The 25,521-nt window shown below is 47.5% G+C and overlaps 1 protein-coding gene across 20 annotated transcripts in view; it reads right to left on the bottom strand.

The window, feature by feature from the left end:
- Positions 1 to 25,521, bottom strand: part of FHAD1 (forkhead associated phosphopeptide binding domain 1) — a 159,334-nt gene that overhangs the window by 1,548 nt on the left and 132,265 nt on the right. For 5 of the 20 annotated variants that reach the window (XM_081488044.1, XM_081488045.1, XM_081488050.1 and 2 more), the window contains 11 exons: positions 25,275 to 25,381; positions 23,394 to 23,553; positions 22,071 to 22,203; positions 18,277 to 18,406; positions 17,467 to 17,591; positions 15,352 to 15,447; positions 14,471 to 14,691; positions 13,746 to 13,911; positions 7,737 to 7,817; positions 5,188 to 5,241; positions 774 to 985 (listed from right to left, as the gene is read on the bottom strand). In XM_081488044.1, coding sequence (XP_081344170.1) covers positions 869 to 985; positions 5,188 to 5,241; positions 7,737 to 7,817; positions 13,746 to 13,911; positions 14,471 to 14,691; positions 15,352 to 15,447; positions 17,467 to 17,591; positions 18,277 to 18,406; positions 22,071 to 22,203; positions 23,394 to 23,553; positions 25,275 to 25,381 — 1,390 coding nt within the window. In that variant the 3' untranslated portion in view covers positions 774 to 868. Of the gene's footprint in view, positions 1 to 773; positions 986 to 5,187; positions 5,242 to 7,736; positions 7,818 to 13,745; positions 13,912 to 14,470; positions 14,692 to 15,351; positions 15,448 to 17,466; positions 17,592 to 18,276; positions 18,407 to 22,070; positions 22,204 to 23,393; positions 23,554 to 25,274; positions 25,382 to 25,521 lie in introns of those variants that run through there. The other 15 variants (XM_081488047.1, XM_081488048.1, XM_081488056.1 and 12 more) reach the window with 8 other exon arrangements.

Below are 25,521 nucleotides of genomic sequence, written 5' to 3'. Positions count from 1 at the left end.
TGGCCACATAAGAAAGGCAGAGAGAGAACAGATGGCTGCAGAGAGGGCAAAAATGAAAGTCTCTCCAAATACCATGGAAAAAGAGTGTGTCCACCTGGGCAGTGGGTGCCCTTTGGTGACTGGGTACTTGGTCTGTCCTGATGGCCTGTGACTTGAACTACTGGGCTTATCCTGCTGTGACAGAATGGGCAGTGTGAGACGGGAGTTAAAAACCTGGGTTCCAGACCCAACCCTTGAATTTCCTAGCTGTGTGACTTTAGATGGGCCATTTAACCTCTCTGGACCTCAGCTTCCTCATTTGTAAAATGGGGAATATAATACTATTTACCTCCCAGGGCTTGGAGGAAGATTAGATGAGAAGGGTTTTGAAAACTGCAGAATGCCATATACATGTGACTCATTGTTATGGAAGCGATAAAAACAGGTTGGTGTTCAAATTTATTATAAGAAATTCAGATATAAATGCACTATACTGTGGCCCCAGCAGCCCCTGAGGTTATCTTTCTGTCCTGTGGCCCCAGTAATATGCCCTGGGTTTTCTCAACTGTGGGTTTCTTGGAGCTTCATGGAGGTATGACATTTGGGTATGTAACAACCCAGACACGTAAGTTTATCTACTGGGCCTAGGAGTAGGAATTTCTGACTAATTCTTCATATGCCTAAGTGCGCTTACATTCATAGATAGCTGTGAAAACAGCCCCTCTCCCCACACACTCCGAAAAATTGCACTATGCAAAATACCAATCTAGGAAGCAACACACAGGGTAACAATCTTTTAAGTCCTAAAAAATTGTCTTTGTGATTTGGTGAGGAAGAGTCTCTCTGACTCACAGAGGAGGATCTCGTGAGACCCGGTGGGATGATGTTTCTAGTTCCTTCCACCAGGCTTAGAAAACAGAAGGCTCTGGCTGGACTTGCTGGACATCTCTCTCCTTAGCATCTCTCTTTCTTGGTCCATCTTTGCAGTGGCTTTTCTGGCTCCGACCTTCAACAAGAACAACAAATGCACAAACTTGACAGTTATAAGGAGATCCCCAAATATACCACTCAAATGGGCTTTTTTACTCAAAATAAAGTATTTGTAAAAAAGAATTTATATACAGACATAGATGTGTGCAAAAAGAAGCTAAAATGATCCACCATTCTCACACTACCCACAGGTAACCTTATTGACATTCCAGTGTACTCCCTTCCAGATATACAGATAAAGCTTTCTCTTCTTATATTTTCTTTCTTTTTTTTTTTGAAACCAGGAGTTTCTGATTATGGGCACATTCATTGGGATGGACTTTCCCTTGAAAAGCTGTTACTAAACTGAATGTCTTATGTCTCTGATGTCTTAGGAGGAGAAAATGCTGGATATTCAAGGGGAGTCTGTCTAACCCTATTCTAAGCAATGTCCCTTGCTTGGGGCAGTCATGAGTATGACTCTGTTCCTGGTCTTAGCTGATCGGGCACTTTGGCACAGGCTTGGCTTTTCAGATGGTCACTCCCAGGATTTAGGATTATGGGCTCTATGATGCTACTTACTACCTGAGCTGGTTCTTTGAACTGGGGGACCGTGAGGTCAATCCTTTTTATCACATGACCAGAGATAGAAGAGATCAGGGGAGATTTAGACACAGAGAGGTGATATGAGTTCTCTGTGTGTGTTTGTGTGTAACAGAAATGATGTTTGGGAGATGATGGCCTACCAGTTCTCTTTTGAGGCCAAGCTCTCTCTCAGCTCTCAGTATTTATGAGGCACTCACTCTTACATCCTTATAAAAGCCCCCTCCCTCTTTCTGAATAGGTTTCTATTCATTGCAACCCAAGAATCTCTCTCTCTCACATGGTTCTGCTTATACTGTAGATACAATTGTAACTTGCAAGTTTCTTTCCAACAGGCTTCACATCACCAGCCCTACTTCTTGCAAGTTTTTGACTCCAACTCATGCCCCTGGGGAAAGAGGGCCTGCAGGCCTACAGGTAGTCAAGTTTCAGCTCTGCCTCTGAAAGCGTGATTCTTGGTCTCCTCATCTGTCAGATAGGGACCAGAATGTCCTGTCTTCCTCAGGGGTTGAGAGGAGGTTCTGGGTGGATTTCAATGAGAGAGGCTGGTAGGACCATCTCTGTAACTCTTTTCGCTTTAAGACAGGCTTAAAAATCATGTTCTGTGCCTAACCCATGCCAGTGGCTGCCAGGAGTCTTGAAATGTGCTTTGAGATTGCTTTCAAAATCATTGCAGGAAAACATTTCAGGGTGAGATAGGCTAACATCTCTACACTAGCCCACAAAGCAAATCTTGGTGGGAATGCCCAGATAAAAGGAAAACAGACAGCAAATGTTGAAAATGTTTTGCCTCTAAACTAGTCTTCCTTTGTATCCTTTTTAGTTTGCTTTTCAATAAAATTGGATGGGTCCCCAGGGCCAGTGCCCTGACCTGGTGTGGGGTTGGCTGTTGGAGTGAGAGTCTGGATGTTTGTTAAAAATGAAGATTCCTTAGTCCCAGGGTCCCCCAAGTCCCAGGTCTGCCATGAGCTTGGGGTGGGAAGCACCACAGAGCAAGCTTTGGTCCACTTTTTTGAGTGATGAGGTTGGGGACAGCAAAAGGCAGAGGGGATGGCTGAACCTGGAAAAGGAAGGGGTGAGGAATGGGAAATGTGAAAATTCAAGTGTGGGCCTGAGGGGTGGGGGAAGCCTGGCTGGGTCTGTCCCGAGCCAGGGACCTCAGGCAGCAACAAGCATTCATCCTGCATGTTTGGAATCGCATTCCCTGCTCACCCTTAGAAGAACAAGGCCAGGATAGGAGCCTGTGATTTAAATAAGGACATTTAAATTGGAAATTTGGAAATAAACTGGGAATTAACTCAGGGTACACTGGAGTGGCAGATCTGGGCACAAAGATCCCAGTTCATTTCCACACCACCTCAGGTCTTGGTTTTAAACATCCCTTCTTCAGAGAGGCCTTTCCTGGTCCGTGGACTCGGAAGGGGGATGGAGAGGTCCTTGTGAAAAGTGTTCCTGAGCTCAGGAACAACTCAGAAAGTACTGGGTTGGCCAAAAAGTTCATCTGGGTTTTTCCATAACATTTTAATGGTAAAACCCGAATTAACTTTTCATCCAACCCAATATTTGTTTATTTATTTGCCCCAGAATAAAAAGCCATGAAAGACTGGGAGTTTTACATGTTTCTTCATTGATCTAACCTGGCGTTTCTCACTCTTTTTTTTCATTATCATCGTTTTCCTTAAGGAGCCTTCTTAGACATTTTTTCCTAATCGCTTTTGTTGTTGTTTAGCTGCTAAGTCGTATCCAACTCTTTTGAGATCCCATGGACTGTAGCCCACCAGGCTCCTCTGTCCATGGGATTTCCCAGGCAAGAACATTGGAGTGGGTTGCCATTTCCTTCTACAGGGATCTCCCCAGCCCAGGGATCGAATCCGCATCTCCTGCATTGCAGGTGGATTTTTTACCGCCAAGCCACCTGGGAAGTTCTCACCTCCATGAAATTTGATTATTACAGATAGCACTGTGTGTATGTCTGTGCTTTATACATTAAAAAAGTAGAGTTTTGCCCTCTTGGGGGTGATATTGCTGCCACTGAGAATGGGGTTGAATCCTAATACCTGAACATTACCCGCCATATCGCAGGCTTCTCAACAAATATTAGTTGAATGAATGAGGGCTGGGGTCGTATCTTTTTGTTCATTTTTCTGTCCCCAGTTCCTAGCACAGTATGTGGCCTAGACTAGGTATTCAATTTATTAACTAGAAGATTTTCCCCTCTAGCATATGATTGACAATTATAGAAGACTGTTAGCTGCAATGGAAAAAAATATATAAAATCGATATGAATCCCACAGGATCTTAAAAAGGAAGAATGTGCTAGTTCTGAAGCATACTAGAGATGGAGACTCCGTTATGAGAGATGCTGAGACTCTCTGGGAGTCTCTTACGTGAGACTGAGAGAGCAAACTTTATACATCCCATCTTTATCAACGTGGTCCTGGTGACTCCATCCCCCGAAGGACTCTAGGTCCACTCTGGAGTAAGGAGTCGCCCAAGCTACAGTTGGCAGGGAACCTGGAGGAAACCTTTCTGTACCAAGGAGATCTCAGACACCAACTTCTAAGCTGGAGCTGGAGGGCTAGGAGAATGGGAAGCTGGCTCTTTGCTCTCAGCCAAAGCACCATTTGCCCCTATTTTGTTAAAGCCAAAGGCAGCGTGAGATGCCAGGAGGGTCTCGTATTGCAGAGAAGCACAGTGTTCCCACAACATCTGGGACCCATGTCAATATCCCCTCTGTCATTTTACATCCCCAGGTGGTCTTCAGACAAAAGCTAGCTTAGGGCTCTTTCTTCCTCCTCCGCTTCAGTACTATACATGAATAAGTGACAAACTTTCCAAAATTTCCACTTTGCAGGGTAGCAAAGGTCTCAGATCCATAGGGGCCCCCAGGACACTCTCTGTCATTTTAATATCCTGCTCTGGGACAGTAACCATCTTCTGGCCTTAGAACAAGGATGCTGGTTGAGAAGAAGCTTCTATTTTCCAAATATATCCCTCACCTAGAATATCTTTGTTTCTTCTACCCATGATAATTTGGTTGCTTCAGAATGACTGTGGCCTTTTATCAAACTTGAATATGTCTCTTCTCTCTTATTCAACCAAAATGTGTTCAGCTTTCAAGCTTCCTGAGAGCTCGCCTCTACTTTCTGCAAAGTGGGAATGTGGATTGGCTTAATTCCAGTTCCAGGGCTGATTTGTCAATGGCAATGTTTCAACATGCTCAAGATTTCAAAGTCTTAATTCTCAACTTTTAAGAGAATTTTAGAGGATGCTTCTGTGAAATTCAAGAGAAATGCCATTGGAAGTGTTATCAGGTTTATTACCTGGAAGTTTATAACCTTAAGGAAGAAAAGCCAGCACTCTCACCTGGGTGTCAGATGTCTCCTACTTAGCAGTGTGGCTCTGGACAAATAAAGTCTCTAAGCCTCAGACACCTCATTGAGAATTGGGTATAATAACAAAACCTACCCCATAGGGTTGTTGTGACGCTTAAATGAGATACTGCACCTCGAGTGCTTGGCTCTGTGTGCATGGCACATGCTAAATGCTCAGTACACAATAGATACAGTGTTACTGTCAACTGGGCTTCCTGCTGTTGTTCTATGGTTTTCTCTCTGCTCTCCTCTCCTGGCTCACCTGGAAATTTGAGTTCTGCATCTTGTTCTTCACCACCTCTACAAACATTTGTCTCTTTAACACAGAAAGAATATTGACAAATTTTAGTTTATGCGCTGCTTTGTCTTTTGCATCAAAGAAAAACAGATTTTTCTCAACTTTCGGATGCTATCCTTTTGGATGAAATGTTGAGCCTTCCTAGGTGAGGACATGAGGATGAGGGTCTGCAGAAGAGGGACGGGATAAGGTTGGGGGGGGGTGTCTGTAGAATGGGGTGTGGCTTTGGGGCAACACTACACTGTCCTGCTGAACCTCTTAGAGATCTCTGTTCCAGATTCCAGTAGAGAAGGAGGTGGGTCAACCAAGAAGACTATGAAGGATGCTATCTTCTCCTTGGAGGACAGATCTGCTTTAGCTGGAAGCACAGCCTTCCAGGTCACTAGAAGAGGCTGTACATGTCCAGCAGTTTCCACCCAGTGGCCTAGGCATGACAAAAGCCCCAGTGGCTAACCTCCCTGGCAGGGACTTTGGGGGCCTGTTGGGAAGCCATCACTGAGAATCTGGAGCTTGCCACTCCCCTGGGGTTTGATTACTATTGGTGCCCTGATCTGCTCAAGACTCCGCACCTCAGGGACAGTTCATCAAAGAAAGAGCATCCCCGAGACACTGGAGACACCAAAGGGAGAGGGAACTTGGGTCCCCCTTGCAGACTGACATCCTGCAGGTGAACACGTAGGGGTGTCAGGAAGGGGACTTTCTCAGAGAGTCCTGAGCATCAACTGGGGTCACCAACCTGATTCCTACAGGGGCCAGGGAAGTAAAGGAAGTGGATGAGGTGAGCCAAGGGAGGGGTGGCAGCAAGTCCACAAGCCCAGCGCCTTTCTAAGGGGCCTGGAAGATGGAGGCTCATGATGGTAACTTGTGGGATTGTGGGCATAGTGTCCCCAGATCTTGCAAGTTTTCCAGAGAAGCTGGAAATCTGGAGTATTCTGTTAAAGTGCCCTACTTTGAAATGTACCAAAAAAAATCCCATGAGTCAAATGAAATATGTCTGTGGGCTGCCATCTTGTGACACTTGCTTCAGAACCTCCCCAGCTGGTGTCTAGTTGGTGCTCAGCAAGTGTTGGCGGGGTTGTCAGATAAAATACAGGATTCCCAGTTCAATTTGAATTTCAGAATGAAACCAAAATACTTTTAAGTATGAGTATGCCCCCCATGCAGTATTTAGGACATATTTATACTTAATAACTGTTTGTTATTTATCTGCAATTAAAATTTAATACATCCTGGGCATGCTGTTTTCTCCCCCCTAAATATGGCAATGCTACTGGACATTCATAAAATTCATGGAGGAAGGAAGGCCATCTTTTGGGACAGGTCATAGGTACTAGTAAGTCTTCCATTCTCCCTGAAGGACACTAACTCTCCCCTCAGAGGACTGTCCATGAAGGCTTATGCGCCCATATCGAACAGGTAGTTGTCCTCCAGGCATTTTTCGTGGAGAAGGCCTTGAGCCTGCAGCCACTCAATATTTATCAAAAACTCAGTTGAAGCAGTCACCATCCAAATTTTCAGATGTTATAAAGCAGTGGTATTAGACCAACAACCTCCTTCCTTCCCATCCCACCCCCACCTTTTTTCCCCTAAACCTTTTATCCAAGCAAAATTCCAAGAGGAACTTGTGGTATAAAACAGACAATGGAGAGCTTCTCTGGTGGGAGAAAGGTGTGTGTGTGTTGAGAGTCATCCCCTTCCCACGGCACCCAAGGGCTCCAGGGAACCCCAGTTTGAACACTGTTCTGAAATATCTTTTTGGGTTAAGTCCAATCAGTGGATGGCTGGGCATCAAAGGGCAGAGCCTGGCCCATGTGCACATGCTTTTCCTGGACTCACTGGGATATGATGTCATCAGTCTGTCTCAAGAGCTGTGCACAGCCATGACCCAGCTAGCACTGCACTGCTATTCTTAGGGGTGTTGTTTATTACACCACACAATGTCCTCTCTGGAGGAGAATCCAGAACTGTCTTTGTTTTAGGAACACTTCTGAGCATCACACTCATCATATCTCATGGACACGGTGAACTCTGGACCATGCTGGGTTTTCCATTTCCCATCGGCTGCCAGAAAGTCCACTGTCTAATGGGGCTCCTCTTTGGCAGGTGAGGGGGTGTTATAATAGGCACCTTCATCCTTATTTCTGGCTCCATTTTGTACCATCCTCCCCTTCTTCCACCTACTGTACTTCATTCTTAGGATTCCTCACTTCTACCTTCTTTTTTTCTTATGGTTTTGTCTCTATGTCCCCAAATCATTTAGCACCCAGGATGGTTGGGCTGCCCTTCTGCCTTCTCTCACTTCCAGATCCTGGGTCTCTCAGGTCCCTTGTGCAGGGTGCAGGCAGGAGAAGGGGCAGGGGCAGGGGCTGGGGTGGGGGAGGGGAAGGGAGGGGAGGAGGGTGGAATGATTTCTGGGCTGCCCACGCTGGCGTTTACACCCCACAAGCTCTTGCCCTTTGAAAATAAGGTATCTACTTTGTGTCTGGCTGCAAGATCAGAAAGGGTCTCTGTACCTGCCTCTCTTTCTCTTTGAAGGAACAGTTGCAAGCTGCTGACTCTTTGGCCTTTCTCTGTTCGAGGTCCTCTAAACGTTCCTAAGTGAAAATATCAGGTGAGCAAGACAGTGTTCAGTGTGTCCCCCACCCCCCCTTCCATTCGGGGACACACCAATTTCTACTTGTTGGCTAAAAACACACAAGTGGTGCTGAGGAAACCAGGATCTTGAGAATACCCAGGCCCAAGGAAATCCCGGAAAATAGTGAGTTAAATGGAAGAGTGAGGATAACCATGATGGCAGGTGAGCATGTATCCTGTGTGGTCCCATGCACTGAGGGTTTTGTATGCAACCTCAACCTCCCATTTCATCCGAGTCTATTGAGTTAGGTGCCATTTTTATTCTCATCTTAGAAACAAGGGATGTGAGCTAATTAAGCAGAAGGAAGGTTAGGGGGCTCCTGCCTGGCTGAGGGGGCTTCCCAGGTGGCGCCGCGGTAAAGAATCTGCCTGCCAATGCAGGAGCCGCCGGTTCGATCCCTGGGTCAGGAAGATTCCCCTGGAGGAAAAAATGCAATCCACTCCAGTATTCTTGCCAGGATAATCCAATGGACGGAGGAGCCTGACCGACTAACAGTCCGTGGGGTCGCAAAGAGTGGGACCCGACTGAGCGACTTAATCACACACGCTTGCTCGCTGGGCTGAGGCCATAGGCAAGGCGGTAGTCATCCCCCCAGTCAGGACTTCATTGGCTGGAGATTTGATTGGCAGGCGAGCTGAACGGGTTTCTGCCAGAAGCAGCCGGTGCCCTCCAGCCTTTCTTAGACTTCAAGCCCTAAGTAAAAGGGTTTACGTGCTTTTCAAATGGCCACTTCTGTGCATTTAAATTTTTCCTATTGAAAAACCCCAGCATTAGCCCATTCACAAAAGGTATCTGGGTCCTTTCTTGGCTGTGACCCGAGTGGTATTGACCGAGGAGAAAAGAGCATCACAGAAGAGCTGCTGGCTTTGGGAGGACCAGGGAGGGCGTCAGCTGGCAGGAAGCTCCCTGAAAGAAACGCAGGAATCCCCACCCACCCATGGGCTGTCTATTCTTCCCCTTAGAAACGGGGCTTGCCGTGTGCCAGGCGCTGCGGGCATTTTGCCATTTAACCCTCCCGCTGCCCCACGGAGCGGGCCTCTTGTTACCTTCTTTGGTTGTTTTGGTTGAGGAACCTGAGATACAGAGGTCAAGACACCTACTCAAGGGTCACTAGGGGCAGGGGCGGGGCTGGACTGCTGTTTGTTTGACTCCCAACTCTGGCCTCTGAACTCTGAGAGACATTGCGGCCTTTTCTCGAGTGACTTGGACGTGGATTAGCGTGAGCTCGGCCTGGGATAGGGTCCCTTCTTTCTGCCACGTGGAGAGAGCCACAGACTCAGGGCCTTCCAGAGCCCCTGGTGATGACCACCGGGTTCTCTGTGAATGTCTAGCCTTTCATATCAAGTCTCATGTTCACAGCCAGAGGTATTAGTGTGGAAATACGACTTTTGATTCTGGAAGGTGCTGCTTAGTGAAGAGATGGTCAAACATTTAAGATGACAAACTACATTTTTTGGGGTGAGGGTGGGAGTGGATTCTGAAGCTTCCAATGTGTTAATTTCATCTCTCAGTGCTTCAACACTGTGAGGTCAATGAACAGGGTGAACAGTTACAAAGTTTTGTACAGGAGGCTAAAAATTAAGGCTCCTTGTGAAAATACTAAGTGTAAAACTTAGGAAAGAGGAATTCTATTTTCTGTTAATTTCCACTTAAAAACAATGAAGACATACTCCCTGGAAGGATCTGATGCCAAGACGAGTGTATACACGTGCCCTTTAGAATCCAGCAAAACTGTAAAGTTTATTATTTTTTCTTCCTGACAAACAGGGATTTCTGATGACATAATAATAAGAAGCCTCAAATGCACACCTGAGTCCTGGAGTGAATACTCTGTGAGCAATGGTGAGAGAAATACGAGGCGGGCACCCGGCTAAGGGAGATGCAGAAGGAAGGGGTGTGGGAAAGTGAACATGGGCTGGAGAGGGCAGCAGGTGGGAGGGAATCCTGTTTCTGCAGCTGAGCAGCCAGGGAGTGGTACCCTCTGTCAACTCAGCCCTCCCCTCTCTCGAGTGGGCTGATGCTCACCAGCTTCCCTTGCGGGGTTGATGGGAGAGATGAAGCCTGTATCGTGTGGAGCAGGTGCCTGCCCCTTGGTAAATGATAAAGTAAAGTAAATGATACTTAAAGTGCTCAGTACATGATATCATTGGCGACACCATGATTGTGGTTGCAGTTCATGTACATCTTTTCTCCAACTGTGAGTTTCACGAATTTGAAAGCTCCTAGCTCTAGCTCTTCTGGGGACCCTGACATAGGTTCAGCTTGGCCATTTCAGACCCTTCTCTGCTGAAGGATGTCTAGCGCCAAACAGGCTGGCACGTCCCCTGCATTGTGTATGAATGAGGCAGCCCATGAATAATGCATGTGAAGCCTGATTATGTAAATCCTCAGGTTTTCAGTACATGACAATGGCCTTTTTTGGGTCCTTTGCTGTCCCATTCTGTGGTCTGGTGTCTCTGCTTTGGGGCCTCGCTTGCCAAACCCTGGGGGTCAGGGGATGCCTCAGGGAGGGGTGAGCTCTCCAGAGGGCACATCAAAGGGAAAGTCAGAACTCGGTCAGTGGTCCAGCTCTCCCTGGCATTGCTTGGTGTGAAAGGCAACTGTCTTCTGCCTGAGGCAGCCCCATAACACATGCAGACTGAGGTCTGTGATGTTTAATTCAGAACGGTGAGCACTAGAGACACCACATCTGGGCTCCCTCGGGGCAGGACAGCAGCCACTTTCATGTCTGGGGCTACAAGCCAGAGAGCCTGCTTTCTGGAAACCTCCTGCATGGAAAGTTTGCAGAATGGAGGGCAGCCTTCTGCAAGGAACTCATCTGACCATCACCTCTTGGTTGAGAAGGACATTCTTCTATAACCTTCTAAGGCCTGGCCTCCTTACAGCTCATGTAGGCAACACACTCACATACAAATACACACACATACAAACACACAGCACATATTCACAGGCATACACACAAGCATGTGTGCAAAAATACACAGCTCCAAGTTAGAAAGACTAATAGGTGCAAGGAGGCAACTGGGGGCCAGACCAGCAAAGAATGCAGGACCTAGGACCAGAGAGATCTGGGGCTAGGTAAAGGCTCTACTTGGGACTTCCTTGGTAGCTCAGACAGCAAAGAATCTGCCTGCAATGCAGGAGACCTGGGTTTGATCCCTGAGTCAGGAAGATCCCCTGGAGAAGGAAATGGCGATCTACTCCAGTATTCTTGCCTAGGAAATCCCATGGGCTGAGAAGCCTGGCAGGCTGCAGTCCATGGGGTTGCAAACAGTCAGACATGACTGAGGGACTAACAAGACTCTGTGAACTACCAGCTACTCTATGAACTTGGGCAAGTCTCTTTTTTAACTCTCTGAGCCTCAGTTTCCTCATCTGTAAAATGGGGATCATCATGACAACCAGGCAGGGCTACCAGAGGCACTAATAACCCTGATCATGGCTGCATAGCATGAGTGGAGCCCAATGCCTGCAGACATCATGAAGAGATGGGGGCTATGGTGATTTTCCCTGTTTGCCTGATGCCTGCCTAGAGATCTGCTCTACCTTAGGTGAGAGTGAAGGACCAGGGAGAGTGTGATCTATTTAGGAGTCGCTGTGCCAGTGCCCAGTGGGGCTAGTGACATGCTGCTGACAACAGGAGTGAACGGTCATGGGTGTTAACTGCCAAGAAGACCAGAGACCCCACTACTGACTGCGGTGCAGGCACAGCGTTACAGCGAGCTTTTGGAGCTGGTTTTCAGGTGCTGCCCATGCCTGTCTCAATGTGTGTGGGGACTTTTGGCAGCAGACTCTACTGGGTCTGGGGAAGCACTCACTTCAGAGACCACCTGCGCAGTCAGCTGGCCACAGGGAAGAGAGCCGCATCCACCTGCCAAGCCCCAGGCCCTCAGCTGCATGCTTCAGAGCCTGGACAGGTGTACCTGGGCATCAGAAACCGTTTGGTCCTGAGTTCAGACAGTGAGAGCTTGGATAGGAAGGGTTACTTGTATTGTATTCAATCTTCACAACAATCCTGTAAGGCAGGCGCTCTTAGCTCCCATTCACTGATGAGGAAAGTGAGGCTCAGAGAGGGGGACTGATTTCCACAAGATCATACAGTAAGCAGGGGGATTTGACCCCAGGACCCACTGAATCTTGTGCCATGTGATAGATGAGATAGCAGGATAAGGGGAGGAGGTGGCCTCTTATAGCTGGATCACCAGCCTGAGTCTCCTTGGTCTCTCAAGTCAATGCTCTCACCAAGTTCATGCCAGGAAGCAAATTCCTCATCCTCATGCCTTTCCTCTGTGGCTCCTACAGCCTCGAATGCACATCTGTCCATCCCTTTGGTGGACAAACTCCAACTCTCCTTTGCAATTCATAACAGATGTCAGCACTTGGAAAACACTCCCTGAATGCTCTAGATTGTGCCAAGTACCCTTTTCTGGATCTGAACAGAGCCCTTACTCCACTAAGTCAGCCTGAAATCAGCTCTTTACCTGTATGTTCTGCACTGAAAAATATATCCTTCAAGGACATTCATCTATCTCTATCCACCTGACCATCCATCTACCTGAACACCTGCTGATACATTGATCTGGTGTTCATCCATTCATCCATCCACCTGTCCTTTCATCCACGCATCCACCCATCCACCCATCCATCCATCCACCCATCCACCTGTCCATCCATCCATCCACCTGTCCATCCATCCATCCATGTACCAAATATTTATTGGGTGTCTACTATTCTCTGGGTACTCAGAATAGCAAATTGAAAATCTTTATTCTCAGAGAACTTATTCATCTGTGTATCCCTTGCACCTGGCAGAACAATGAAAGTAAGAACAACAGACACCACTTAAAAAAAAAATTCAGGACATTTGCTAAGCTTATTGTGGCAACTACTTCATGTGGCATGGAAGTCAAATCATTATGCTATACACCTTAAATTCAATACAGTGTCAATTACATCTCAATAAAACTAGAAGAAAAATAGTTATCTGAATAGAAAGAACAAGATAAAACACATGAATTATCAAAAGTTAAAAAAAATACAGACAAGCTAGACTATGAGTCTCAGAGAGCACTGTTTATAGCAGTCAAGACTTGGAAGCAACCTAAATGTTCACCGACAGAGGAATGGATAAAGAAGATGTGGTACATATATACAGTGGAATGTTACTCAGCCATAAAAAGAATGAAATAATGCCATTTGTGGCAACATAGATGGGCCTAGAGGGTATCATACTAAGTGAAGTAAGGCAGACAGAGAAAGGCAAGAATCATATGATATCACTTATATGTGGAGTCTGAAACACATACAAGTGAGCTTATTTATAAAACAGAAACAGACTCACAGTTTGAAAACAAACTTATGGTTATCAAAGGGGAAAGGTGGAGGGGGGATAAATTATGCATTTGGAATTAATACATACACACTACCATATATAAAATAGATAATCAACAAAGACCTATTGTATAGCACAGGGAATGCTACTCAATATTCTATAATAACCTATCTGGGAAAAGAATCTGAAAAGAATGGATATATGTATATGTATAACTGAATCACTTTGCTGTGCACCTGAAACTAACACAAAATTGTAAATCAGCTATACTCCAATACAAAATTAAAAATTAAATTAAAAAGAAAGAAACAAAATACAGATAAGCTAGACTCTGAGTCTCAAAGTGGTTAAGAAACCTGCCTGAAGTCACACAGTAAATGGTACAGCTACAGTCTAAACTTAGGTCTGTCTGATGCTAAAGCTAGTCTGCCACTTTCCTTTGCATCAGTAAATGCACCCTGCACTGCCTAGATCCCAGTGGGACCTCAGCTGGCCATTTCTAAAGGGGGCTGAGAGGCAGCCTCAGAGACTCTGCTCCAAGCAGGCACCACTCACCTTCTGCTGCCTGATCGCCCTGTTGACCCTCTTCTCCTGGTGCAGCTGCTGCTCCATGCGCTCCAGGGCCTCCTTGAGCAGCGCCTTCTCTTCGGCTTCTTTGTAGATGTCATCCTCCAGCTTGGCCACCTGTGACTGGTACATCTGAACCGACACTTTGCTCTGCCTGAGCACATGGGAGAGACAAAGTCTCTTTTCCCCTCATCTTTCTCACTTACCAGCAACGCCCCTGCCCTGGGAGATTCTCAAGATACTTCTGTGTACACCTAACTTAGCAGTTTCATTACAAGCAGGAGAGAATGATGAAGTTTGGGGACTAGAGAGCAGAATAAATAGCTCATGGGCTGTGTAAGTGTAGCATGAAGCTGACACAGGTTATATTATTATCAGCCCCTCCCAATTTCCCAGGGAGGGTCAGGGAACTGATACTACTGAAAATAAGAATTATAGAAATAAGAAAATAGGAATTATGAAAAGCACACACATGGTGAAATATCAGATACATTCATAAAAGGTGCACCTTACCCCTTAAGAGGGTACAGGGCACTTTAACTGCTGCTTTCTGGCCCAGAGGACTTGCCTCCATCAGACCCTGAGTCACGATCCCGCCTCCCCTGCACACCTAGACCTCTGTCCTCCTGTCTTGGTCCAGAGGTCTGCTGCTGCCCCGAGGTTTAGCCTGGAGAAGGGAGGTCCGGGCCTTTCTGCGGGGACGTGGGCCCTACCTGAGCTGTTCAATGTCTTTCTCGTAAACTCTCAAAAGCTCCTCTTTTCTCTCCAGCCGGTTCTTGAGTTGGGTGATCTTATCGAACACCAGATCGAGGTCTCTTTGTCGAAGCTGGTTGACTCTCTCCCTCTCTTTGGGGGAGAGGTGTTTCATAGACACATGACCTGACATATCTTTGATGTTCATCAGACTCCCAAGCGTTTTGCTCATATCCATGTACTACGAGAAAGCGTTTCGCAGGTAAGAGGCTTGCCCCACCACCGCTGGTGGCTGCTTTAATAAGGAGTGTGTATGCTGTGCTCAGTCACTCAGTCGTGTCCGACTCTTTGAGATCCCGTGGACTGTAGCCCGCCAGACTCCTCTGTCCATGGGATTTCCCAGGCAAGAATACTGGAGTGGGTTGTCATGCCCTCCTCCAGGGGATCTTCCTAACCCAGAGATCAAACCTGCATCTCCTGCACTGACAGGCGGATTCTTTACCACTGAGCCACCTGGGAAGCCCTTTAATAAGGAGGCAAGTGTCTAATTCTGTTTCATTCATTTTCTGCAATCACAGAGAACACATGCTTTGGAAAGGAGTACAACTGGGGCTTTTACTCCGACTTTCATGTTCCCCGCATCTATTTACGCTATGCCTTTTTGAGAACCAGGGGGAAAATGACAACAGATAGAAACATTCATTCTTGCTACCCAGTTTTCCAAGGAATTCAACTATGCGATTTCTATCCCATGCTGCGATAGTAAATGGGTCTTACAGAGCTGTAATAATGACTAAATATCTATGTAGGGTTGATGTTGAGTTAAGCTATCTGGTAGTTAACACTGCCTGAGGGGGTTGCAGGTTTGGACAGGAGGGGGACTGATGCTAGGTGTACATACCAGCTTTTCACTGAGATCTAGAGCCTCAGCCGCATCTGTTTTCCCTAACTTCTCAGTGGCCATGATGGACCCTGGGCTGGAAAGGCCATTTTGAGGCTGAAATAAAAAAAGAAATAAAAACTCTCTCTTGGTATTCCATTATGATTTTCTACATCCAGAAGAATAACCCAAAGAATAACCGAAGAACTGGGAAGTTACTAAAGAATAACTTGACAGTTGTTGTTCAGTCACTAAGTCATGTCCAACTCTGCAACCTCATGGACTGCAGCACTCCAGGCTTGCCTGTCTTTCACTGTCTCCTGGAGTTTGCTCAGATTCATGTCCATTGATTCGATGATGCCATCCAGCCATCTCATTCTCTGTCGCCCCCTTCTAGCTGTTTTTTATCCTAGTCTCATTCCTCAGTGAACTGCTTTCTCACAGCTCTGTTCCTATCCCTTAAGAGCATAACTATTCTTGAAATGACACATCATTAGTCTCATTCTTTGGTCACTGTCTGTCTTCCCTCTAGACCAGCAGTTCTCAACCGGGGATGACTCTGTCCATTCTCCCTTTACCTGGGACACTTAGCAATGCCTGGACACGTTGGTGGTTGTCACAACAGCTACTGGCATCTAGTGGGTAGAGGACAAGGATGCTGCTAAACACCCAGTGACACACAGGATAGTCCTCCAAGCAAAGAGTTACCTGGCTCAAAAAATCAGCAGCACCGAGGCTGAGAAGATAAGCTTCAGAAAAACAGGAGTCCTGTTGCCTTTGCTCAGCTATTCTTTCTCCTGCTCCTTCTCTCCTTTTAATTATTGCCAGCCTTGGAGATTTCCTGCTCTGTGGTGTCAGTGGTGGGATGAGGGGTTGTTGCCAAGGAGAAGGCAAATCTTGGAAGCAGGATCAGGATATGGGATCCAGCTGAGCTCCCCACCTGGAGATGGTCCCTCCCTTTCCACTCTCAGAGGAGGGTTTGCTCTTAGCAGGAAAACCAACCCATTTCTTTCTTTCATTCTTTTTTTAAAATATTGTTTTGATGTGGATCATTTTTAAAAAGTCTTTATTGAATTTGTTATAATATCGCTTCTGTTTTATGTTTGGTTTTTTTTAGCCCTGAGGCATGTGGGATCCTAGCTCCCCAAAAAAGGATCGAACACTGCACCCTCTGCATTGGAAGGCAAAGTCTTAACCCCTGGACTGCCAGGGAAGTCTCAAAGCAACACATTTCTGTTGCTTTGATTCACATGTCAAGCAAATGTCTAGAAAAATGAGATTGAATGATTTTAATTATTTCTTCCAACAGCCCAAGGATGGTTTGGATCCAGCTGTGGCAGCAAACCATGCCCAGCAGGTTCTCTGATTAATGCTAACCCGAGCTGTCCATTGTCATGTGTCAATCAAATGCCCAAACAAACACCTTCCACCTAACAATCAAATTACTTCGGCAAATCTGGGCAAATCAAACTAAGCCCCCTAAGGAAGGCAGGCTTTCTTGAATAATACCATTGAAATACTATTTAATAATAATCACAAGTATCATCTATTAAGTGCTCACTATGAGCTAGGCACTGGGATAAGCACTTTACATAATTATCTCCTTTAATTCTTCCATCATCATTTTACAGCTGGGAAATGGAGTCCCAGGAAGGTTAAGAGCCCGCCAAGGTCACTCGGTTTGCAGAGCTGGGATTAGGACACAGGCGGGTCTCTGATTCTAGAACTTTTCTGTCTTCTTAATCATCATGATTCCCTTCTGCTACCTTTTCTGTGTTCGGGTTTTTGAATTTACAGAAAGAAGCACATTTTAGGCAAACTCATGACATAATGTTATATAGCTTGTTGAATATTTTCTGCAGAATATAACATATGATATGAAAAGGAGGACCAGAGATTGACCTGGCCAACATCATTGTGATGATACATCCTGCTTAAGCACATCTGAAAGCCACCTTTCTGTTCAAACACTGGACCACTGGTACTGCTAGGCACTGACCAATCAATACAGATGCTAGGCTAACAGGGAGGATCTGACCCCGAACCAGTGATGTATACAGTGATGCCAGGGCACCTGGCTAGATATGCCCTCGGGCCCACCCTCCCCACGTGTCAGTCACTGCGGAGGCAAATTACCACTCGGATCTCTACTCTTGAGAAAGTTGGCAAATCAGGTTTTACATCCAGTATTTTCTGGATGTTTTTTTCCATCCCGAGAGTCTTTAAGTCTAGAAATGACTCATCCATGTGGTCCTTATGATCTAAAAAAAGAAATAATTTAGACTCAAAAGAAAGGTTCAGGAAGAAGTCACTGGATGTAAAAAAAAAAAAAAAATCACAGCTGCTGTTAACTGGACGCTTACCATGGGCCAGTACTAACCCTCACAATCTGAGGCCCAGAGAGGTGAAATGACTTGTCCAAGGTCACACAGCTAATATGAGGCTGCAGCCTCACACAGCTGAGGCACTGAGGGTGAAGCTTTGGCCACAGGAAGGAGGGTGGAACTTGAACCCAGGCTTCTAGGGCTTGGCTCAGTGCTCCACCCAGCAACAAGCTCTGTTTCTTGAGAGCCCCATTCCCTCTAAACAGGGTATTTATCTAGGACGTTCCCCAAGGTTGATCCTTGAACACCATCAGTCTATGCAAAAGTTTCCATTGGGCCATAGTGAAATAAGAAGAAGAAGGACAATGTTATATGAGTTTTTCATGAAATCGTGTTTATTTAGTATCAAGGCCTGCTCTTGACTTTGAGATCATGTCTGCCCATCCTTTCCCCACCCCTGCTCATCTGCTTCTTTAAAAAAAAAACAACTACGCCTTTTCACTTATGAAATAATAAGAATAGAAGACAGCAAAGCAATCCTGGTCAGCCCCCACAGGGAGCCATCAAGTCTGGGGCCCATGGCTCAGCACAGAAGGCGCCACTAAGGAAGGAGGGAACTTACTTGAGGAGCCAGCCTTCTCAAGTTCTTTAATTCGCGCACGAAGCTCAGATAAGGCCTTTTTCTGACGCTGAATGACCTCCTCATGTCGGGACCCTTTGCACTTGGCCCCTAGATCACTGAAGGACTGCTCCTGCGGCCAGAATGGTGTGGACAGAGGCTTTATTAGGGAGCAGAATCTCTCTCATATTTGGAGAAACATGAACAATTCATGGATTAGCGGAAACCCTGTCACTTAGTACCCTGGAAAATATTGTTAAGGGGCTTCAGCAGAGAAGGAATTTAAATATCTCATTTCAAATACAAAGTCACATCTAGGAAGATTTCCAACTTTCCTACTGACTTAGCCTCACTATAAATAAGAGATCCCCTCTGTTTCCTTGCCATGTTTTCTTTCTTTCTTTTTTTCCCTAATATTCTTCTAAGGTTGGGTTTCCACTTGTCATTCTGTTCTCATCTTTGAACAATCACATCAAATTCACTCCTGAAGGGGGGATTTTTTTCGTTCTTTTTTTGGTCTAGTCTCTTCTCCGACCAGGGATCAAACTCATGCCCCTGCAGTGGACACATGGAGTCTTAACCGCTGGACTGCCAGGTAAGTCCTGGAGGGGCATTTTTAGGTGCTTAGCTGGTAGTAAGGATAGTGCTCTCATATTTGCTAGGGGGAATTGGATGGATGGGCTCTTGGCCGGTCTAGAGAGACCAAGCAGGTCCTCCCTGGGGTCTCTTCTCTCCTTCAGGCCCCCACCACTCATTCCTTCATTTCATTTAGGCTCTGCTCCTCATCTCCTCCTGCAGAGGCCTCCCTACTGCAATGTCCCAAAGAGCCCCCTCCCCTATGCTACTCTGTCCCAGTCCTGCCGTATTCTTCCTTGGAGGGCTCACCCTCACTGGACATTTTGTTAGACGTTGCCTTGTTTGTCGCCTCTTTCTTTTTTCAGAATGTGGACCCTGTGAGGAGGGGCCTCTCAGGTGGTACCAGTGGTGAAGAACCCACTCGCTAGTGCAGGAGATGTGAGAGCTGTGGGTTCGATCCCCTGAGTTGGAAAGATTCCCTGGAGGAGGGCATGCCAACCCACCCCAGTATTCTTGCCTGGAGAATCCCTGGACAGAGGAGCCTGGCAAGCTACGGACTATGGGGTTGCAAAGAGTTGGATACAACTGAGCATGCATGCATGCACAGGCCCTGTGAGAACAGAGTTTGTCTCCCACGTAGGCCGTGCTATTCCCAATGCTCAGCCCTGTGCCTGAGCACAGTAGGGGCTCCATAAATATGGAGCCAGAAGGGGCCTGCCCCAGTGTTCCTGCTGGGACCAAGGTTCAGCCCTGAGAGAAGGGGGTGTTGCCCTTAGTAGGGCCTCACTAGACCCTGACCCTGGCTCCAGCTGGCTTTCAGCCTGCTTGGCTGGCCCCCTTCCGGGGCTGTTTCTACACCAGCCTCCCTCTCTTTGAGGGCGTGTGTTTGCCCTGGGAGTGAACACCAGGAATGCTGTGCATCTGCACACGTCCTGGAGGGTGGAGAGGAGGTGGTGGCTGGTTTTGGGGGTGGGGCAGCCGCCAGGCTCGGTGACAGCATTTCCTCTGCCTGGAGAGCTCAGCTGAGCCCGACATGACCCTTACTCATGGCCCTTCTGGGAATTTGTTTATTTAGAGAAGATGGACATTCTTTCTCATACAACTCTTAAGCCCTCTGGCCCACTCTGGTTTAGAAAGCAGGAAGTAGACTGAGTGTGGAAGGCTGTTCTGAGAAAGAAAAAAATCCTTGTTTCCTTTCATCTTGCGGCCTCCCTCCCCCATCCTCCTCTAATACTACGTCATCATAGAAACTGAGACAGGGCCTCTGGTCAACATCCTTCCCAGCCAACACAGGAGAGTCAGAGGGGGTCTTGTGTGGGCAAGAACCCTGAGCATCCTGCTTTGCACCCAGCACAGGGTCTGGCATACAGCAGGTGCCCAATAGTTGTTGAACGTGTAAACTAACGCAGGCCAGGTCCTGCACCAAGAGCTTGGATTTCGACAGGAATGAGACCTGCTTCTGGCCCCGGGAGCTCACAGCTGCGGAACTGGCTGCAGCCCCGTGGCTGGGCTGCCCTAGTAAGGAGGAGACGCTGCTGCTATAAAGGCCTCTGGATGGTGACGGGAGCCAGGGCCAGCCGGCGGGGCCACTGAGCCCTCTCCTTCAAGCTGTGTGCAGCCCTGGCTCCCTGCTGTTTGGCAGGGGAAAAGCATCTTTGAGGAAGCAGGCAGGCAAGCCAACACATTTGGCCGTTTCCAAGAGAAAGTCCAAAGCGCATTACTGAAATGCCCTGGTCTCTAGTTTCATAAAGCGAAGGGAGAAAGGAGATCTCTGGACTCCAGGAAACCCAGGGTTTCGAGGAAGTGCTGTGCCCACAGTCAGCCAACAAAGGATCACGGGGAGCACCACTGCCTACCACAGGGACAGATAGGAGCCACCGTACAGGACCACAGGGTGAAGGCATGGTTCTCCATCAATGATGTGATCCCTGTGTGCTGTCTGGCTGGGATTTCCAGGCGTGGGAAGGCCTCTGGGCAGAGATCACCCAGTCAGCCATGGAGCATAAATGGCCTGGCATTTGAGCCCTTTCAGGCCTAATTTAGGATGTCCCTTTTGGCCCATTCAGGCCTAATTTAGGACGTCCCCTGGACATCTCAGAATCACAGGTAGGAATCTGTTCTACATACTTACAAAGGGCTTCCCTGGTGGCTCGGACAGTAAAGAATCTGCCTGCAATGCAGGAGACCTGGGTGTGATCCCTGGGTCCAGAAGATCCCCTGGAGGAGGGCATGGCAACCCACTCCAGTATTCTTGCCTAGAGAATTCTATGAACAGAGGAGCCTGGCGAGCTATGTTCCATGGAGTCGCAAAGAGTTGGACACAACTGAGCGACTAACGCTTTCACTGTTCACAAGGATATTAACTACAGCAACGTGCAGAAGCAGAAACAAATGTCCATCAACAGGTGACTGGCTGGATAAAAGGGACGTGATGGAATTCAGTGGAAATGGCCCTGTGAGTCCCCAGCACAGGGCCAGGGAGTCACAGTTGTCAGAATTGTGACAGTGGCAGCAGCTGCTGCCTTAGGGCGGCGGGTGTGGGCATCGCCGGCTGACAGCAGGAGGAGGGGTGCCGCCCCACATGCCCACCACTGCCACCCCAGCCCACACGCTGGGCCTTGGAGATGAAAATTTCCAAATCATTTGGTATGTTTGCCTCAAAAATACAATTTCCAACTTGGGACAAACAAAAGAATGAGGTAGATCTTCACATATGTTTACTTGAAAATATGCCCAGGAAATAGTATTATGTGGGAAAAAAGAAATAAGTTGCAGAATAAATATGGTTTGAGACTATATTTTGAAAAAAAATCTATCAAATAAATATGTGTATATGTAAGCCTGTACATGTTTGTGTGTGTAAGTTAAATTTGTTTCTCAACAATCCCATGATGGGGTGGCTGGCATTATGCCCACTTTCCAGATGAGGGAATTGGTACCAGGTTGCAGGGTTTCCTAGTGGAGGAGTCAGGATCGGAACCCAGCAGATGAGCTCCGAGCCTGAACTTCAACTGCTGACTGTATGAGGGTGTGGTGGTTTCTGTGAGAAAGAGGGCTGACGGTACTCATGCCCAGCTGATGATAACTTTATACATTTCACATAAGCAAGTCATGCTTTCGGAACTTAGAATCAAGATGTTTTCAAAAGCAAAGAAAGCCTCCATCGGGCTCTTTCTTAGTTTATCTTTCTAGGTGCCCCTGGGGACAGGGCAGGTGCTCACCTCTTGGCTGCTCAAGAAAGTATCGGTGTGGACTGGTTCTATCTGCACGGAAATGTCACACATCTGGGTTGTGTTCCTGGGCTTCTGTTCCTTCCCCTTGTGCAGCTGGAGTTTTTGTTTCTCTTGGGAGGCCCTGGGGGCAGAGAAGATGAGTCACTGAGCAGGAGGGTGGCTGGCAGCCCAAGGTTTGGGAACTACAAATTACCTTTGTACTCACAAGCAGAAGCGGGAAAGGGACTCCATGTTTACAGGGAACCGAAATCTTGGAGCCTTCAAGCTCCTGCCTGAGGGTTTCTGGATAATTGAGCTTGCTGGCTAGTGACCAGGGAGGCAGGCACCTCTCCATTGTTGTCTCTTGCACTGGGTCTGCAGGACACCTGCTGTGGCATTTATGGGGGCATTTAGTGCCTGTCTGTTATTTCTAACACCTGGTATATGTCAACCCTTCTATTTCTCATTAACAGTCCCATGAGATAGGGACTCTCCTTGCCCCATTTTACAGACCAAGAAAGAGACACACAGCAATTTCCCTGTGGTCATGGAACTTGTAGGTGAAGGCAACTGGCTTTGAATCCAGGCAGCCTGGGCCTGGATCCTGTTCTTTATAACCACGATGTGAATCCACCTTGGCCGTGAACCATGAAGCAAATGAAGCTATGGGGTATACACGAGACATCAATTTTATTCAATCTTTCTTTTGACATTAATCTTATGTCAAAATATGGATAAACTATGATGAAAATGCAAACTCACATATGTTTCATAGACAAACCCGCAGAACAAAAACAATATATTTAGTTTAAGCTGACCTCTGACACTTGCAGTTTACACTTTTGTTCAGTCAATATTTGTCAAGTTCCTTTACATGCCAGGCATTGCGTGAATGGTGGGGAGTCAGTAGCAGGCAAGGTCTACAGGGGGTCCTCATGGGGAAGGCAGACAATTCAACAGGTGGGAGCAGCCTGGCCGTGTGAGAAGTGTTAGGTCAGGTGACATGCAGGGGCTGAGGGACCCTGGGCAGAGCAGGAGCCCTTGGCTATGTTTGGTGAGGGTGAATAATGGAGGATTTCAAGCCGCATTTAAACTAATACTTATCTGAAATATTGGGCAGGAATCTCTGAGATGCTCAGAACTGAGCAAAGTTTTAAATGTATGAGGTTGTGAAGCAATGAAACATATGTCATTCATTCATTTATTCATCTACTCATTCATTCAACTCTTTAACCATCATTGACTGAGCCCTTCCTCTCTCTATGCCAGGCTCCCTGGGTACTTGGGTGTGCTTGGGCTCCCCACACCCACCATGCAGGCCTTCCCACCCACCTGAGTGCCTGCTTGAGGACCTCCAGCTCTTTGTCCTTCTTCTCCACCAGGCTGGTCATCTGCACCATCTTTTCCTTGAGCACGCTCAGCTCACTGCTTTGTTGCTGGACCAGCGCCACGTTCCGCTCCAGTTCTATCTTCTGCTTCTCATGCAGTTCCCCTGGGGGGTACATGCAAGCTGTTGGGGGTGGGGTCTCCTGCCTTGGGTCTCCTGGAGGGCCATAGCAGATCTGCCAGGCCTCCAAGACCCACGAGGCAGTTCACCCTCCAGGAATTCTCAGGGGGCTTCAGTAACGGCCAGGAGGTCTGCTTGCAAAAAAAAAAAAAACCAACAAAACCGCCCCCCAGCATCACCTTTCGATGAGCGCTGGCGCCGCGAGGCAGCCTGTGCGGCGCCTGCCTGGCCCCAGCTGTCAGGGCCTGTGTGCCTGTGGCATTTTAGGGTACCTTCAGCAGCCTGCTTCTGCATCTGTTTGCCTAAGGCTTCTGAGCCCTCTGGAGATAGCTCTGCTCACATGTCTGCCAGAGGCAACAGCCTCCAACCGAGGCCCAGTGGAGACAGGCTGGAAGCACACAGCCCAGCCCCCTCCCCATCCAGGTGGTGCTCGGAGGGCTGTGACCACATTGCTCCCCAGCATCCCCCCCTCCCTGGCAGAATTAAGCTCTGTCCCCCACTGTGCCTGCTGACAGCACGGCAATTCTCTATCTGCTTTCTTCCCTTTCATGTCTCACTTCCCTTTCACTGCTGTTTTCCCTTGGATCATCTCTCAAATAAACCACCTGGAGTGGAATTCTGGTCTCGGGGTCTGCTTCTGGAAAATCCAAACTAAGACCTCTACATTGTCTCAGATCTTCATAGCAACCCTACAAGGCAGTTCCTAGTAACAGCCCCACATCACAGGTGCAGAAACTGAGGTTCACAGAGGTCAAGGGACTTGTCTAAAGTCACCCATCTAATAAACAGCAGATCCAGAACTGTGTCCAATGCCTCCCTATTCTAGAACTGGACATTGCAGCCTTTCTGCTGCAAGTTCTCATATCTTGGAAGGGGAAAATCCTTCTTTGAAAAATCCTTCTATAAAAGTCCTGGGGACATCAATTGGTCCAGACACAGGGAGTAAACACAACTGAAGGTCTGGGATACACAGGGCTTGAGATGGGGACCAGATAAAAGGAATATTCTTCACCCTCCCTCCACCCCCTCCCAAACCTAATTATACCTCCTGACTCCTGCCCTTTGGCTAAGTGGAAGCTAGGGATGGGAAAGAGGAGGCAGCTCTAACAAGCAAGAAGAAGGGAGGCAGAAATAAGTCTGGGGAGAAGAGGAGCCGAGAGGAATATTCAGCCAGACTTGTGTCCATCCAGAAGAGAACAGACCTCAGAGCTATCTTGCCCCTACTCTAGGTGGGTCCTGATGTCAACGTGAGGGACAGGAGGAGCCCCAGCAGGCAGATGTGTGGCAGGTGTTTTTGCATCAGAGGCAGGAGAGACCTAGGGTACACTTACTCTAGGTCCATAAGGTGGTGGGCACTAGGACTTGTGCTGGCTGGCCTGCCAAGCGAGGGGGCCCACGAATGACCTCCAAGCCTCTGCTCCTACAGACAAATCCTCTGTGCTCAATAGAGATTCTCCCCGAAAAAGGAAGCTGCATTTCTACTCAGAGCTGTGGAGCCATGTGAGAATGCTCCCTGTGATCCCATATCAAATGGAATCAGTTCAGTACTTGCAGCTTCTGCTGATCCTGAGTTACAAGGGCTGTGATGGCCCAGGACAGCAGGTTAAGGCAGGGTTTAAATGCCCAGCTTTCCAACCCTAAAGACCCATTTCTTTTCTTTCTCAAAGTGGGTCGGGCAATTGAGAGACACGGGCAATCGTACAAACCTCTCAGGTCTGACATTCGGTTATGAGCTTCGGTCAGGTTCTTCCTTAACCTCATGATGATCTCCTGCTGAGACAGGATCTCCGTCTGAGCAGTCAATAAATCCTCTCTGAAATTCACACACACACAAAACAGACCAAGTCAGTTCAGCTCCATCTCTGCGGTGATGCTCCAGGGCCTGGAAGGGGAAAAGTGCAAAGGCAATGTGATCCTCCATCAGTGATGGGCCAATTTGGGGATGATGCCACC

This window comes from Giraffa tippelskirchi, chromosome 5, assembly GCF_054371585.1.
Source record: "Giraffa tippelskirchi isolate mGirTip1 chromosome 5, T2T-mGirTip1v1.2.pri, whole genome shotgun sequence".
Classification (NCBI taxonomy): Eukaryota; Metazoa; Chordata; class Mammalia; order Artiodactyla; family Giraffidae; genus Giraffa; species Giraffa tippelskirchi.
This window is presented reverse-complemented; position numbering and strand designations above follow the sequence as displayed.